The sequence below is a fragment of the Podarcis gaigeae genome, assembly GCF_964106915.1.
Source record: "Podarcis gaigeae genome assembly, chromosome: 16".
NCBI lineage: Eukaryota > Metazoa > Chordata > Lepidosauria > Squamata > Lacertidae > Podarcis > Podarcis gaigeae.
In genome coordinates, this window is record NC_139693.1 from 42,364,549 (window position 1) to 42,378,610 (window position 14,062).

General features: G+C 47.3%; 1 protein-coding gene across 1 annotated transcript in view; it reads right to left on the reverse strand.

Annotated features, from left to right (window-relative positions):
* Positions 1–14,062, reverse strand: part of MYO18B (myosin XVIIIB) — a 276,767-nt gene that overhangs the window by 161,320 nt on the left and 101,385 nt on the right. The window contains exon 16 of the mRNA XM_083717843.1: positions 6,586–6,778. Coding sequence (XP_083573969.1) covers positions 6,586–6,778 — 193 coding nt within the window. The remainder of the gene's footprint in view (positions 1–6,585; positions 6,779–14,062) is intronic.

Here is a 14,062-nt window from a genome sequence, read left to right on the forward strand (position 1 = left end):
AAAGTTCTTTCCGGGGTTTTCCGCCCTCACCGCCCGTAGAGGAGGGGGCGGGAGGGGGTGAAGGGGGCCCTGGAGGGGAGGTGGATGTCAGGGAACTGCCATCGGAAAGGCAGGCGGTGGAAGGGCTCTCGGACGCTAAGAGAGACTCGGCAGCAGAGGAAGGTACCAGCAGGGGGAGGGAAAGAGCTCAGAGAGAAAGTGAGTCGGAGGGAGGGCTCCGAGAGACTGCCAGTGAAAACAGTGGAGAAGTCTCAGGACCCCCCATAGGTACACCCACTCCTCGCCGGAAACTGTCTCGCCGAGAATCCCGAAGACGCGTTTCCGTTAAGGAACTTTTATGTTGGAGCAGATTCCGCAAACGCCCACTGTCGGATTCTGCTAGCGATTGAGGGAGTCATGTTTAAGGGGGCTCCGCTTAAGGCAGAGTTTGAGAACCATGCCCAAGCTCTGAGGGACTAAGCTTTAACGCACAAGCAGCTCATCATCCCATCACAGCTTTGAACACTGATGTGAGCACCTTAAATTGGGCCTGGAAATGAGTTGGCAGCCAATGCAGCTGTTTTATATGCAACCCCTGCCAGTAATCTAGCTGCTGCATTTAGGACCAGCTGGAGTGTCCAAGTTGCCTTCAAGGGCAATGTCAGGGAACTGCCATCGGAGGGACAGGTGGTGGAGAGGCTCCAGGAGAATAGGAGAGACTCTACAGCAGAAGAAGGAACCAGTAGGGGGAGAGCAGGAGTTCCAGCGGAAAGGGAATCGGGGGAGAGGCTCTGGGATACTTCTAGTGAGAACAGTGAGGAGGTAACGAGACCCCCTTTAGCAACCCCCACCCCTCGCCGGAAGCTGTCACGCAGAGAGTCCAGGAGGCGCATGTCCGTCAAACAGCTTTTATGTTGGAGTAAGTTCCGTAGACGCCCACTGTCGGATTCTACCAGCGACTGACGGAGTCATGCTTTGGGGGCTCCGTTAGTGCCTAGGTTTGGGTGACCAGCCAAACCCCAGAGGGATCAAGCTTTTACGCACAAGCAGCTCATTATCCCATCACAGCAATCCGACAGTCTTTGAAAGCAGCTTGTGCAAGCAGAGGGCATCATGAGCGAACCAGATGGAACCGGAGGAGCTGGAGCTGGAGCAGGTCCAAGCCTGGAAGAAAGGTACAGGGCGTTGGAGGTCCAGCTCGCGCTGCAAACGGCGAGGCTCGAGGAGAGGAGGGCTCAAGATGCGGATAAGGGAAAAACCACCCCACTTGCCAGAAAGGTGCCTGGATTGGTGCAGAAATTTGGGGGGGATCCCAGGAACTATCAAGCCTTTAGGACAGAGATGCAATATGCTCTCAATCTACTGTTTGATGACTTCCCCGATGAGAACTCTAGAGTGGCGTACGTGATTGGCCATCTAGAGGGAGGGGCGAGGGACTGGATTAGGCCCCTGATGGCAGCCAATAATGAAATCTTAAAGGACACAATGAAATTTTTTCGCGCCATGGACTTGATGTTTTCCAGCGAGATTGAGCAAGGGGTGGTGCGCAGGCAGTTAATGGCGTGTAAACAGGGGAGCCGATCTGTACGTGAGTACTGGACTGAGTTCACCATGCTGATTCATAGACTGGGGTGGGACCTTGCGAGTGAACCTATTCAAATGCTGTTTGAAGAAGGGCTCTCTCCGGCAGTAAAAGATGAACTTTCCCGGGTGCCTAGGGCGGAGTCTATGGACCAGCTGACTAAATCTGCGCTGTCCATAGGAGCGCGCCAGGAAGCCAGAGCTTTGGAAAAGCGGGAAGGAAAGGGGGAACGTTGGAAGGACTTCCGCATTCCGGAGATTCCGGAGCAGCCTTTCCCGCCAGCAGAGCCGATGGAACTTGGAACAGCGCGCGCGCGCGCAGTTTCAAACACCAGTGAGGGGCGGAAGAAGGAGGGAAAGAGCGCCAAGAGATGTTATCTCTGCCAACAGCCAGGTCACTTTGCCAGAGTCTGTCCGCAAAGGAAGGAATGGCAAGGGATGGAGGGAACTGTTGGGGGAAAGGAGGAAGAAGAAATCAAGGAGCAAGTAAAAGCCAACGCCTGGCTGCCAACATCAGGGCGCAGCAGCCAGGCCAGGGAGTAGTGAATGTGCCCACGCCGGAACCTCCAAGACCAGCGCTTGTGATAGAGGTGTTGCTGGAACTGGCAAACGGACACCCACTAAAGATAAAAGCGCTATTGGATTCAGGTAGTTCCTGTAATTTCATGAGTAAGGAGTTTGCAGCTGAACACCAGATACAGACTATCCCATTAAGTAAGCCTTTGCAGGTTACCACGATTGATGGGAGGGAACTGTTGGGAGGAGAAGTGAGCCAACAGACTGTACCAATGATAATGAGGGTGGCAAGACACACAGAACTGATAGCGTTTAACGTAGCCACCTTGGGAGGAGCTCCTATTATTTTGGGAATGAGCTGGCTGGCACTACACGATCCGCTAGTAGGCTGGCATCAGAGAGTGGTTTCCTTTGGATCAGCACATTGCCTAGAACACTGCAAGGAGGGAGAGGCTCAGGCAGGGGCCAGGGCCACTCTAGCAGGGATGGAAGTGATGGACAAGGGGAAGGTGCCACCATAATACGCTGACTTGATTGACGTCTTTAGCGAAAAGGAAGCAGATAAACTGCCCCCGCACAGACCCTTTGACTGTCAAATTAACTTACTCCCAGGAGCACAATTGCCAGTGGGCAAGCTGTATGCAATGTCAGACAGTGAGATGCAGGAGTTAAGGGAGTTCATTGACAAAAACCTCAAGCGAGGTTTCATCAGAGAGTCACGAGCGGTGGGGGGCAGCCCAGTGTTCTTTGTGGACAAAAAAACACACGGGTAAACCCAGGCTTGTGTGTGATTTCAGGGCCCTAAATGCAGTGTCAGAACCAGTGACGTTCCCTATGCCTAGAATTGATGACATTCTGACACGTGTGAGAAAAGGGAAAATTTTTACCAAGCTGGACCTTAGAGGGGCATATAACTTGATACGTGTGAGAAAGGGGGATGAGTGGAAAACCACTATGTTCACCCCCTTGGGGGCCTTTGAGTACCTCGTTATGCCCTTCGGTCTACAGGCGGGCTCGGCCTGTTTTCAATCGTTCATGAATCACGTCCTGGGGCCATTGCTCTACAAGAACTGCGTAGCGTTCTTAGATGACGTCCTGGTATACTCAGAGAATGAGGAGCAGCATGTGCGAGATGTAAGAGAAGTACTGAGCAAACTGCGAGAAAATCGGCTGTGGGTGAAACTGGAGAAGTGTCAGTTTCATACCAGGGAGGTGGAATTCCTGGGGTGCCGGTTGTCTGACAAGGGATTGGCCATGGATCCCAGCAAGGTTCAAGCGGTACTGGAATGGAAAACACCAAAGACCAAGAAGGACGTGCAAAGATTCCTGGGCTTCAGAAACTTCTATAGGAAGTTCATCAAAAACTTTGCCCATTTAACAGCGCCCATCACGGATTGTCTTAGCAGCAAGAAAAAATTTGTTTGGACGGAAGAAGCGCAGCGGGCGTTCGAACACTTAAAGCAGGCGTTTGCGTCGGAAGAGCAACTTTTGCACGTAGATCTACAACAACCAATGAGGGTGGAGACTGACGCGTCAGACCGAGCGGTGGGGGCTGTGCTTCTCCAGCCGGGAAAAGATACGTCCGAATGGAGACCGTGTGCGTTCTTCTCGCGGAAGTTGAACAAATCCGAGAGGAACTACACAGTATACGACCGAGAACTGCTCGCCATTCATGAAGCATTCGGAGATGGCGGCACTTGCTGATTGGGGCGCAGCACAAGGTTCAAGTCCGAACTGACCACAAAAATCTGGAATACTGGAGAACAGCACGAGTGCTGAACCAGAGACAAGTGAGATGGGCCCAGGAGTTCTCCAAATTCCACTTTGAGATTCGTTACGTGCCAGGCTCCGAGAACGTGAGGGCGGACGCTCTCTCCAGGAAACCTGAGTACTTAGAGGGGGAGGGAGCGCCTGAGGCAAGGCATGTAATCCCTGAAGACCGCTGGGTGTGTGGGGCGGCATTGGTGGGGCAGAGGGAACTGATAGAGGGTACGGAGAACGATGAATACGCCCAAGAGAAATTCAGAGAACTCAGGAGGACAGAGGAGAACACAGGGGGGTTTGAAGAAAAGAACGGGGCGTTGTATTACAAAGGGGCACTGTACATACCAGATGGGGAACTGAGGGGCAGAGTACTCAAGCAGTTGCATGACAGCCCCACAGCGGGGCATTTTGGACAGCACAAAACCATGTGGTTGGTTACCAGAGAGTTTTAGTGGCCCAAGGTGAGGGAGGACGTACGGGAATATGTCAGGGGTTGCGACAGGTGCCAGCGAGCGAAAGGGGAGAGGGTGGCGCCATCGGGGCTATTACAACCCTTACCCACACCAGAAAGGCCATGGGAGGCAGTATCCATAGATTTTATGACGGACCTGCCAAAATCCAAGGGCAAAACAGCTGTCATGGTGGTGGTAGATCTATTAACTAAGATGTGTCATTTTATAGCCTGTTCCCATGCGGTCACCGCGGAGGAAACCGCCAAGTTATTTGTAGAGCATATTTTCAGGTTGCATGGCGCCCCCTTGAGGGTGGTCAGCGACAGAGGGAAACAGTTTACTTCCAGGTTCTGGAGGAAACTTATGAGCTTACTGCACGTGGAACTCAATTTCTCAACTGCCCGGCACCCAGAAACAAATGGGCAAGCGGAAAGGGCAAACGGGATTTTACAACAATACCTGAGGTGTTATGTAAAAGACAGAGAAAATGATTGGGTAGATAAGTTACCTCTGGCAGAATTTGCCTACAACAACGCGGAGAACATGTCCACAGGGATGAGTCCTTTTCTGGCAAATTATGGGTGTCATCCCTGGGCATTTCCAGGAGAAGAAGGGGAGAGGTGGAGCGTGCCGGCGGCGGAACACTTTTTTGAAGAGATGGAAGCGATCCACCGTCAGCTTCAACTTAACTTAGAGAAAGCCAAGGAAGAATATAAGAAACAAGCAGACAGAAATAGGAGGGAAGGTGAAACTATAAGGGTGGGAAACCGGGTGTGGCTATCCACCCAAGGACTACCGTTCAAGGGAGGGAGTAAGAAATTGAGACCCAAAAGATTGGTACCCTTTGAGGTCATACAGCAGGTCAACCCAGTAACATTCAAACTCAGACTGCCCAGTCACATGAAATTGCACCCAGTATTTCACAGGTCATTACTGTCGCCGTACCGAGAGGGACGTGAGTGGGGGGAGCGTGAGAGAGAGGTCACCCAAACGCACGTGATAGAAGAGAGAGAACGCGACATGAACGTGGCAGGAATCATTGATTCCAGGTGGAAGGGGAATCAGGTGGAATATCTGGTAGAATGGGAGGGGGAAGTTGAGTCGGAAAACACTTGGGTACCAGCAGAGTTAGTCAAGGATGAGGTTTTAATAGAAACATTTCATCAGCGTTTCCCAAAAAAACCGCAACCCGTGGCACGATTTAGAAGGGAACACTTTGGGACCACCGATGAGGAAGGGGAGTTTGAAGGGTTCCCAGAGTCAGGGGTGGGTGAGGAAGCCGACTCCGACGAAGAAGAGGAAGACGAGGAGAGAGACAGTACGCCGTGGTTAGAAGTGTTTGAATCCTCGGACAACGAGGAGAGTTCCTTCCGGGGCTTTCCGCCCTCACCGCCAGTGGGAGAGGAGGCGGGGGGGTGAAGGGGGCCCTGGGGGGGAGGTGGATGTCAGGGAACTGCCATCGGAGGGACAGGTGGTGGAGAGGCTCCAGGAGAATAGGAGAGACTCTACAGCAGAAGAAGGAACCAGTAGGGGGAGAGCAGGAGTTCCAGCGGAAAGGGAATCGGGGGAGAGGCTCTGGGATACTTCTAGTGAGAACAGTGAGGAGGTAACAAGACCCCTTTTAGCAACCCCCACCCCTCGCCGGAAGCTGTCACGCAGAGAGTCCAGGAGGCGCATGTCCGTCAAACAGCTTTTATGTTGGAGTAAGATCCGTAGAGGGACGCGGGTGGCGCTGTGGGTAAAAGCCTCAGCGCCTAGGGCTTGCCGATCGAAAGGTCGGCGGTTTGAATCCCCGCGGCGGGGTGCGCTCCCGTTGCTCGGTCCCAGCGCCTGCCAACCTAGCAGTTCGAAAGCACCCTCGGGTGCAAGTAGATAAATAGGGACCGCTTTCTAGCGGGAAGGTAAACGGCGTTTCCGTGTGCAGCTCTGGCTCGCCAGAGCAGCGATGTCACGCTGGCCACGTGACCCGGAAGTGTCTCCGGACAGCGCTGGCCCCTGGCCTCTTGAGTGAGATGGGCGCACCAACCCCAGAGTCTGGCAAGACTGGCCCGTACGGGCAGGGGTACCTTTACCTTTACCTTTAAGATCCGTAGACGCCCACTGTCGGATTCTACCAGCGACTGACGGAGTCATGCTTTGGGGGCTCCGTTAGTGCCTAGGTTTGGGTGACCAGCCAAACCCCAGAGGGATCAAGCTTTTACGCACAAGCAGCTCATTATCCCATCACAGGCAGCACCAAGTAGGGTGCGTTGCAATAATCCAACCTGGAAGTTACCAGATTGTGGAGACTCACCTCCTGGTACCTCTCCAGTGTAGACACAAAGGTTCTCTTGTAGAAGAGGCCCTGCAGCCGCTCCTGTGTATAGTTGTGACAGAACTCCTCAAAAGTCGCTGCACGCTCTCTCTTCTGGTGCCGGGGGTTGTGGAAGCCAGGCGTGTCCACCACCATGATCGAGGCCATGGAGAGGGAACTTGAAGAGAAGGACCTAGGGAAAGAAGGGTTAAGATAGAGTGCCTTGTTTCCATGCAAAATCCAGGTCTGGTCTTTGATGTTCATTTATTTATTTGTGTACTTCATTTATACCCCTACTTTCTTTTCTCCGAAGAGCACAAGGTGGTATACATGGTTCTCCCCCCTCCTCCTCATTTCATCGCCACAACAACCCTCTGAGGTAGGTTAGGCTGAAAGGCGGTGATGGGCCCAAGGTGGGATTATTTGAACCCTAGTCTGCCGTATCGTAGTCCAACCCTCAAATCATAGAATCACAGAATTGTAGAATTGTAAGGGACCCCAAGGGTCCTCTAGTCCAACCCCCTGCAGTGCAGGAATATCAACTAAAGCACCCACGACAGATGGCCAACCAACCTCTGCTTAAAAACCTCCAATGAAGGAGAAACCATTCCACTGTCAAACAGCTGTTACTGTTAGAAAGTTCTTTCTGATTTTGAGTCAGAATCTCCTTTCTTCTAACCACTGTACCACATCTCTTGTTAAGACTGCCATAGACTTCTGCCTGAAATCATGGAGAGATGATGGGCTAGATGGCCCCACGGTCTGACCTATGTCTGTAGCATTCTAGTTTAAGAAGGCGGGCAAGACATCCAAATACTTTGTGGTCCAATATCTGCAGAGATCATCTCAAGGCCTCTGGCTGTGGATGGAACTCCAGGTAGTCTTTTCAATGTTTGGGACCCAAGGAAGGGCTTTTAAAAAGACCTTGCTTGCACAAAGAGCATTCACCTCCTCGTCTTTTGTATACCACTCCAATAACATATTGTATATCCTAGACAATAATTTGCTCTTACCTTCAACAACCTCCACATTGAACTTAGATTTTTTATCTTCAAATCCTAATTTCTTTTTATCTTCTTTTAACAGATCATTCACCTGGTGGTGTTGCAACCAACCAGTGAATAAGTTTTTTATCTCTTCATACGGTCTAAATTTAATCCCTTGTTCTGTTTTACTTATAAGTTCTTCATAGGTGGCGTTCTTCTCTTCCATATTGGTTTTCCTGATCGTTAACACCTCTATTGGTGAGATCCACCAGGGGGTCTTCCTTTCCAGGAGATTTTTATTTCTCTCCCATACCTGGAATATTGGTCCCCTAAAAATATGGTTTAGGAAGCCCCTGTGAACCTTCACCTTTTCATACCATAGGTACGAGTGCCACCCGTACCTGTTATTAAAACCCTCCAAATCCAATATATCTCTGTTTTCCAATCTTATCCAGTCTTTTAGCCACAATAGACACGCCGCTTCATAGTATAAGCTCAGGTCCAGTAAGGAGAAGCCCCCTCTTTCCTTTTTGTCTACCAATATTTTCATTTTTATTCGCGGTCTTTTTCCCTGCCAGATATATCTCGCCAGGGCTCTCTGCCACTCTTTGCATTGCTTTAAACCTTTAAGTACGGGAATAGTTTGAAATAAAAACAACATTCTGGGCAGAACATTCATTTTAACAACTGCTATCCTCCCCAAAAAGGATAGTTTCATCCTCCCCCAAATTTCCAAATCTTTCTTTATGTTCCTCCAGGTGATCTCATAATTATCCTTATATAAATTTATGTTTTTTGCCGTAATCCACACTCCGAGGTATTTCACCTTCTTGACTGTCGTAATTCCCACCCTTTGTTCTAAATCTACCGTTTCTTCCTTAGTTAAGTTTTTAACCAGCATTTTGGTTTTATTTTTATTTACCTTGAGTCCTGACACAACACCAAACTCTTCAAATTTTTGTAGGGCTTCTTTTACGCTGTATTTTGGGTCTTCTAGTGTTAATACGATATCATCCGCAAAAGCTTTGATTTTCTGTTCCTTTGTTCCTACCTCTGTTGCTTCCCTCAATCTCTTATTAAGTATTTCCAATACTGTTATAAATAATAGAGGAGATAGGGGCAACTTTGTCTAGTCCCTTTAAATATATTAAAGAATTCTTTTGTGGTATTATTTATTACCAGTTTTGCCTTTTGTTCATGGTAAATTGCTTCTATGCCTCTTCTAAATTTTTCTCCCATCCCCATCATTTTCAGACTTTTCATCAGGAAACCCCATGAAACATTATCAAATGCCTTTTCGGCATCTATAAATACCAAGGCCGCCTGTTTATCTATCCTAGTATCCAAATATTCAATGATATCTATCACATTTCTTACATTGTCCCTTAGTTGTCTCCCTGGAAGGAAGCCCGTTTGGCCTTTATGAATTCTATTGTTTAATACCTTTTTTAATCTTTCTGCCATTACGTCAGCAAACAATTTATAGTCGTTATTTAGTAACAAAATTGGCCTGTAATTCTTCACTTCCAGGGCATCTACATCTATTTTAGGGATCAATGTGATGTATGCTTCCTTCCAGGTGTTCGGGATCCTTCCCTCTTTTAGAATATTATTCATCACTTCACATAGCGTTGGGGATACTTGGTCACTTAATATTTTGTAATATTTGGCCGGAAGGCCATCCGGCCCCGGCGCTTTCCCAGTTTTCATCTTTTTTATGGCCCTCTTTATCTCTTCTTGTGTAATCATCTGGTCTAGTAACTCTTTTTCTTCTTTTGGGATCTGTTGCAAATGGTGTTCTTGCAGAAAGCAGTCTATTTCATAATCTGTTTCCTTTCCTCTTTTATATAGGTCCCTATAATACTGGAATATCTTTTTTATTTCTTTTGGTTCTTCTACAATCCTTTCTCCTTCCCTTATCTTACAAATCATGTTTTGTTTCCTCCTTTCTCTTATTTGCCACGACAAATATTTCCCTATCCTATTTGCTGATTCAAAATTCTTCTGTTTCATCATTTTAATTTTCCATTCAATCTCTTGGTTAATTATTGTAGAAAATTTGGCTTGTAATATCTTTATGTTTTGTTTTGCAGTCTCCTCACCAGGATTGATAGTTAATTTTCTTTCATTTTCCATTATCTGTGTTAAAATCTGCTCTTTCTTTTTCTCTTTTTCTTTTCTTAAGTGACTATTTTTCTGAATCAAAAAGCCCCTCATGACTGCCTCCCACACAGTCTCTATAGCTGTTTCCCCATTTAAATTCCAATTAAAGTATTCTTCAATTGTTTCTTTAGCCTTAGTTACAATCTTCTGATCATTAAATAGAAATTCATTCATTCTCCATCTACCTGCTCTGACATCTTTGTCTTTTATCTCTATAGATACCGAATTATGGTCAGATATAGTTTGTGCAAGAATTTCAGACTTAATTAAATTCTGTATCAATTCCTTTGATATCCAAATACTATCTATTCTCCCCCAACTCTGATTTGGGTTTGAAAAGAAAGTATATTGTTTTATAGTGGGGTTTTTGAATCTCCAGGCATCAATTAATCCCATATTGTTAACCAGATCAAAAAAGGATCGGGGTAATTTACCTTCCTTCGTGTCTTGCTTTTTTGTTAACTTGTCCAAATTTGGTGATACCACCCCATTAAAGTCACCCATCACTATCATTTTTTGATCCATCCACTCCATTAACTTATTACCTAATTCAGAGAAAAAAGCTGACTTTTTATCATTTGGTGCATATATTCCAACAACGATTATTTTTTCTCCTTGAAACACCATCTGTACTACAATCAGTCTCCCTTGATCATCTTTATACAGTAATTGTGGATCAAATTTTTCCTTTATATATATTACCACACCTCTTTTCTTGACCTTATCAGAAGTCACAAAGTCCAGCCCTAATCTCTTGTTACTCAAAATTCTCTTGTGCTTATTTATTACATGAGTCTCTTGTAGGCATTCTTGTATGAGACTCTTGTATGTTCTCATTTGAATTCTCCGGTATTCCTCTGAATTTCAGATTTAATTGATTTTGTCTCATCTGTGTCATAGCCATGTTGTCCAGCAACTCTTCCTGTATCTTTCCTATCTCTTTAACTCTAATCCTATCCACCTCCTTCTTGATGTCTTTCGTATCTTTTTGCACCCTTTCCATTGAATCCTCCAGTACCTTAGCTCTTACCGATAAATCTTTAACTTTTCCTGTCAGTTCACCCACCACCCCCTCCAGTTTCTTATCCAAAGTGTCCTGTACTTCTAGTAACTTTCTCTCAATATATTGTTCGCTATTTTAAAATTATTTTCTTATTTCGGCCATCAAACTATCATAGTCCTTAATTTCTTTCCCCTCCTTCCCCTCTTCTTGTCTAGATGGCCTCCTTTCCGCTGGTGTTCCCACCCCCTTTTTCATTCCATTTTTCATTTTGTATATTTGATATTCCTCCTCCTTTGGTAGTCACTATAAGAGATTACTGGTTTCCTCAATTCCTCCCGTAGTATTTAGCCCTCCGTATAATTTCTCAACAGGGTAACACCCTCCATATATTGCCTGTCTGCTAATATCGTGTGGTCCGTAGCCCCGCCAGCAAATATATCAAAACCAGTAGAGAAGAACACCATGCAGAGAAAGGAAATAGGGTGGTGTCAAAGCTGCCCGAGGTCCCAGTTCACAAACGACCAACGCCAGTTCCTTGTTATATACAAAAGTCTTTATTGAAGTTCAGTTTCGATTTCAAAGCCACGGCGCGCAGCTCTACGTCTCAAACTCTAGACCGCTGAAGCTCCGTCTAAATCTCCTCCCCCCAGACACCAGTTTAAGACTCTAGCCTTGCTCCACCTCTTCCTTTGCTCTTTCCTCCTCTGGGTCTGCCTGTCCACTGGGGTCTTGCCCTTTCTAGACTCTTCTGACGCTGAGTCCCCTGAGTCTTCCCCCTGCCTCCGGCGGGCAAAGCCAACGTCTGACAGGTGGCAAAGCCAACGTCTCTCAGATGTTACAGAGAAGATCCAAAGATTTACCTATAAAAAAAATTGATGAGGTATAAAAGATGGCGATGAAAAAAAGTGACAAAGTTTTAAGGGCGCGTAGATGAAGACACGTAGTTAGTTCTCTTGAGGGAAGCATGGTGGAAGTCTCAATCCAAAAGCACGTCCAGGCAGGGGGGCTGGGTCAGGAAGAGAGGTGTTCTTTTAGAACATGAGGCTTTTTATATAATGCTATGTCCTATCATATTTAAGTTCCCCTCTCTCAGAAATTCCCAAACTTTTCCCACCAAGATTGTTGTTCAGCCTAGAACCTAGGCTCAGTTTTCCCCTGTTCAAACATTGGTGTGTATCTCTTTAAGACAAGGAGAAAGGCAGAAGCGTGCTGGAGCAAAATGGCGAAACCAAGTCCCCAATTGTTCGCTTTTCCTCCCCTGCCTGTTCAAATATAGCAGTGTAAAGCAGTCTCTGTACTTTATTCATGCATGCTTAATAACAGAAGCTAGAAGAAAAAGACAAATTTTGCGTACTGTTTAGGTCAATCCCTTCTTAAATGCCATATTCAGAGAAGTTGAAAATGGAAAAACCGTCCATAAACCCCGCACCGGTCGTTGCTGTGGCAGTCTCCGACCCGGTGAAACAGAAAAATTCCTTTCCCTTCTCTCTAGTCCATTAAAATGTTTCGCTGTTACTTTGCCTCCGACTCTTTATACTTTGTGTCTGAGGTCTTTCCTCCACTCTCACTTAGCGGCTACTTTCTTACTTTCTTATTTCCTCTCTCCCAGCCTTCCGCTATACTCCATTTTAGTCTTACCGCCAGTAGTGGATTTCTTCTCCTTTCACGACATATTTCATTTCCGCTGGGTTCTTGAATTAGACTTCCTTTAACCTTAACTCGGTTATTTTTCACTATTTTTCCAGTTGTTTTCTGTTGCTTTCTGCACAATACTTAATAGCTATTTCCCAGCTTTTCAACTGTTGTTGGAGATCCGCCACTTTTCACACGGAGCCTGAGGCTTCACAGCATGGAGTCTGTTGCTTCCCCTTCATGCTGCGGCTCCAGCCCTGTTAAACGCCGGCAACACAGGCGAGCACAAGCAGCGTCGCTGGGTACTTTGTCCCCCAGAATAATCCTCCTGAGGTTTCGGGGTTCACGGAGCCTTCGTGACCCCTCTAGACCTCTGTGTTGTTTGAGACCCCCCCGGAGGGTAGCCTCGTGCTCCTTTCCGTGGCCACGGCGTCCCGAAAGTCCAGAAGCCAGATACATATTTCATTGGAATAGATGCCACATTTTGGTTTCAGCAGAGGAAGGTAAAAGGAGTGCTTCATCTGGTTGACCTGCTACAGCTGTTCCTGGATGGAGATAGCCCGACCATTGTAATCCATGCCTTGGCAACCTCAAGGTTGGATTACTGCAATGTGCTCTGTGTGAGGCTGCCATTGCACCTGGTGCAGAAGTTGGTGCAGAATCCAGTGGCCAGAATGCTGAAGGGGTCAGCAACATGGAACACCATTGTTAAAATCTCTGCACAGGCTAACCATCTGCTTCCAGACCAAGCCAAAGGTTCTTGCAGGGGTGAAACTAAGGGGGTTTGCCAGGACTTTTGCTCTGGGTGAAGCCTCCAGAGGGTGCCATGGAGGCTCTTAATCCTAGGACTGTCTGGGCTTCTCTCTGGCCCCCTCCTCTCTTTCCCAGGCACCCTCTCATGTAAAAACCTTCCTTGCAATAATTTAAAAAGCAGAAAGCAGGATTGCAGCTCAGCCGCACCATCTACTTTCAGCTTCCCATCACCCATGAAAGAAAAGGCAGACATGAACTGGTTCAGGGGCCCAGCAGTGCCCCTCACATGTTGCCATCAGCAGGTTCCTTGTTCCCACCGGCTCCAGTCCAGTCCAGCACAGCCAATAGTCAGGGTTTATGGGAGTCATAGTCTAAACATGGTGTTATAGTTTTTTGGGGGGAGACCCCCATAAACCCTATAAAATTATAAATGGTAGGATTTTGATTATTTGGGATGTGAAGGGAGAAATACAAGCCACAGAGGAACCCCTGGGCTAGCCTATGCAAAATGACCCAGTCAAGCTAGGGTCATTAAGAAATAATACAGGATCATGGAGAGCCATTGGCAATGCAAGAGAACTGTCCTTTCCCTTGCCCTGAGGGGTGAACAGAGACTGGGGGTTTGGAAGGCTGCCAGGGTAACTGGGAAAGGGAGTTTTGAGTAAGGGTGCTGGGAAGAAGAAAGACTGGGATTCATTTTGGACAGGCTGGCTGAAGGCATGCTCTAAGAGCTGGACTCCCTCCATGCAGATTGAAGGTGTAAATAAGTGAATAAACCATATTTCTTAAGGCCATGACGGTCTCTGCTGTTTCTCAATACTTTAATGGAACACAGACTCTGGGTGAGTGCCTGGAACCCCTAGGAATCTTGCAGAGTCGGGGTGGGGTGGCACACAACTTTTGGAGCAATATGAAGGATTAGGGTTGCCATATTTCAAAA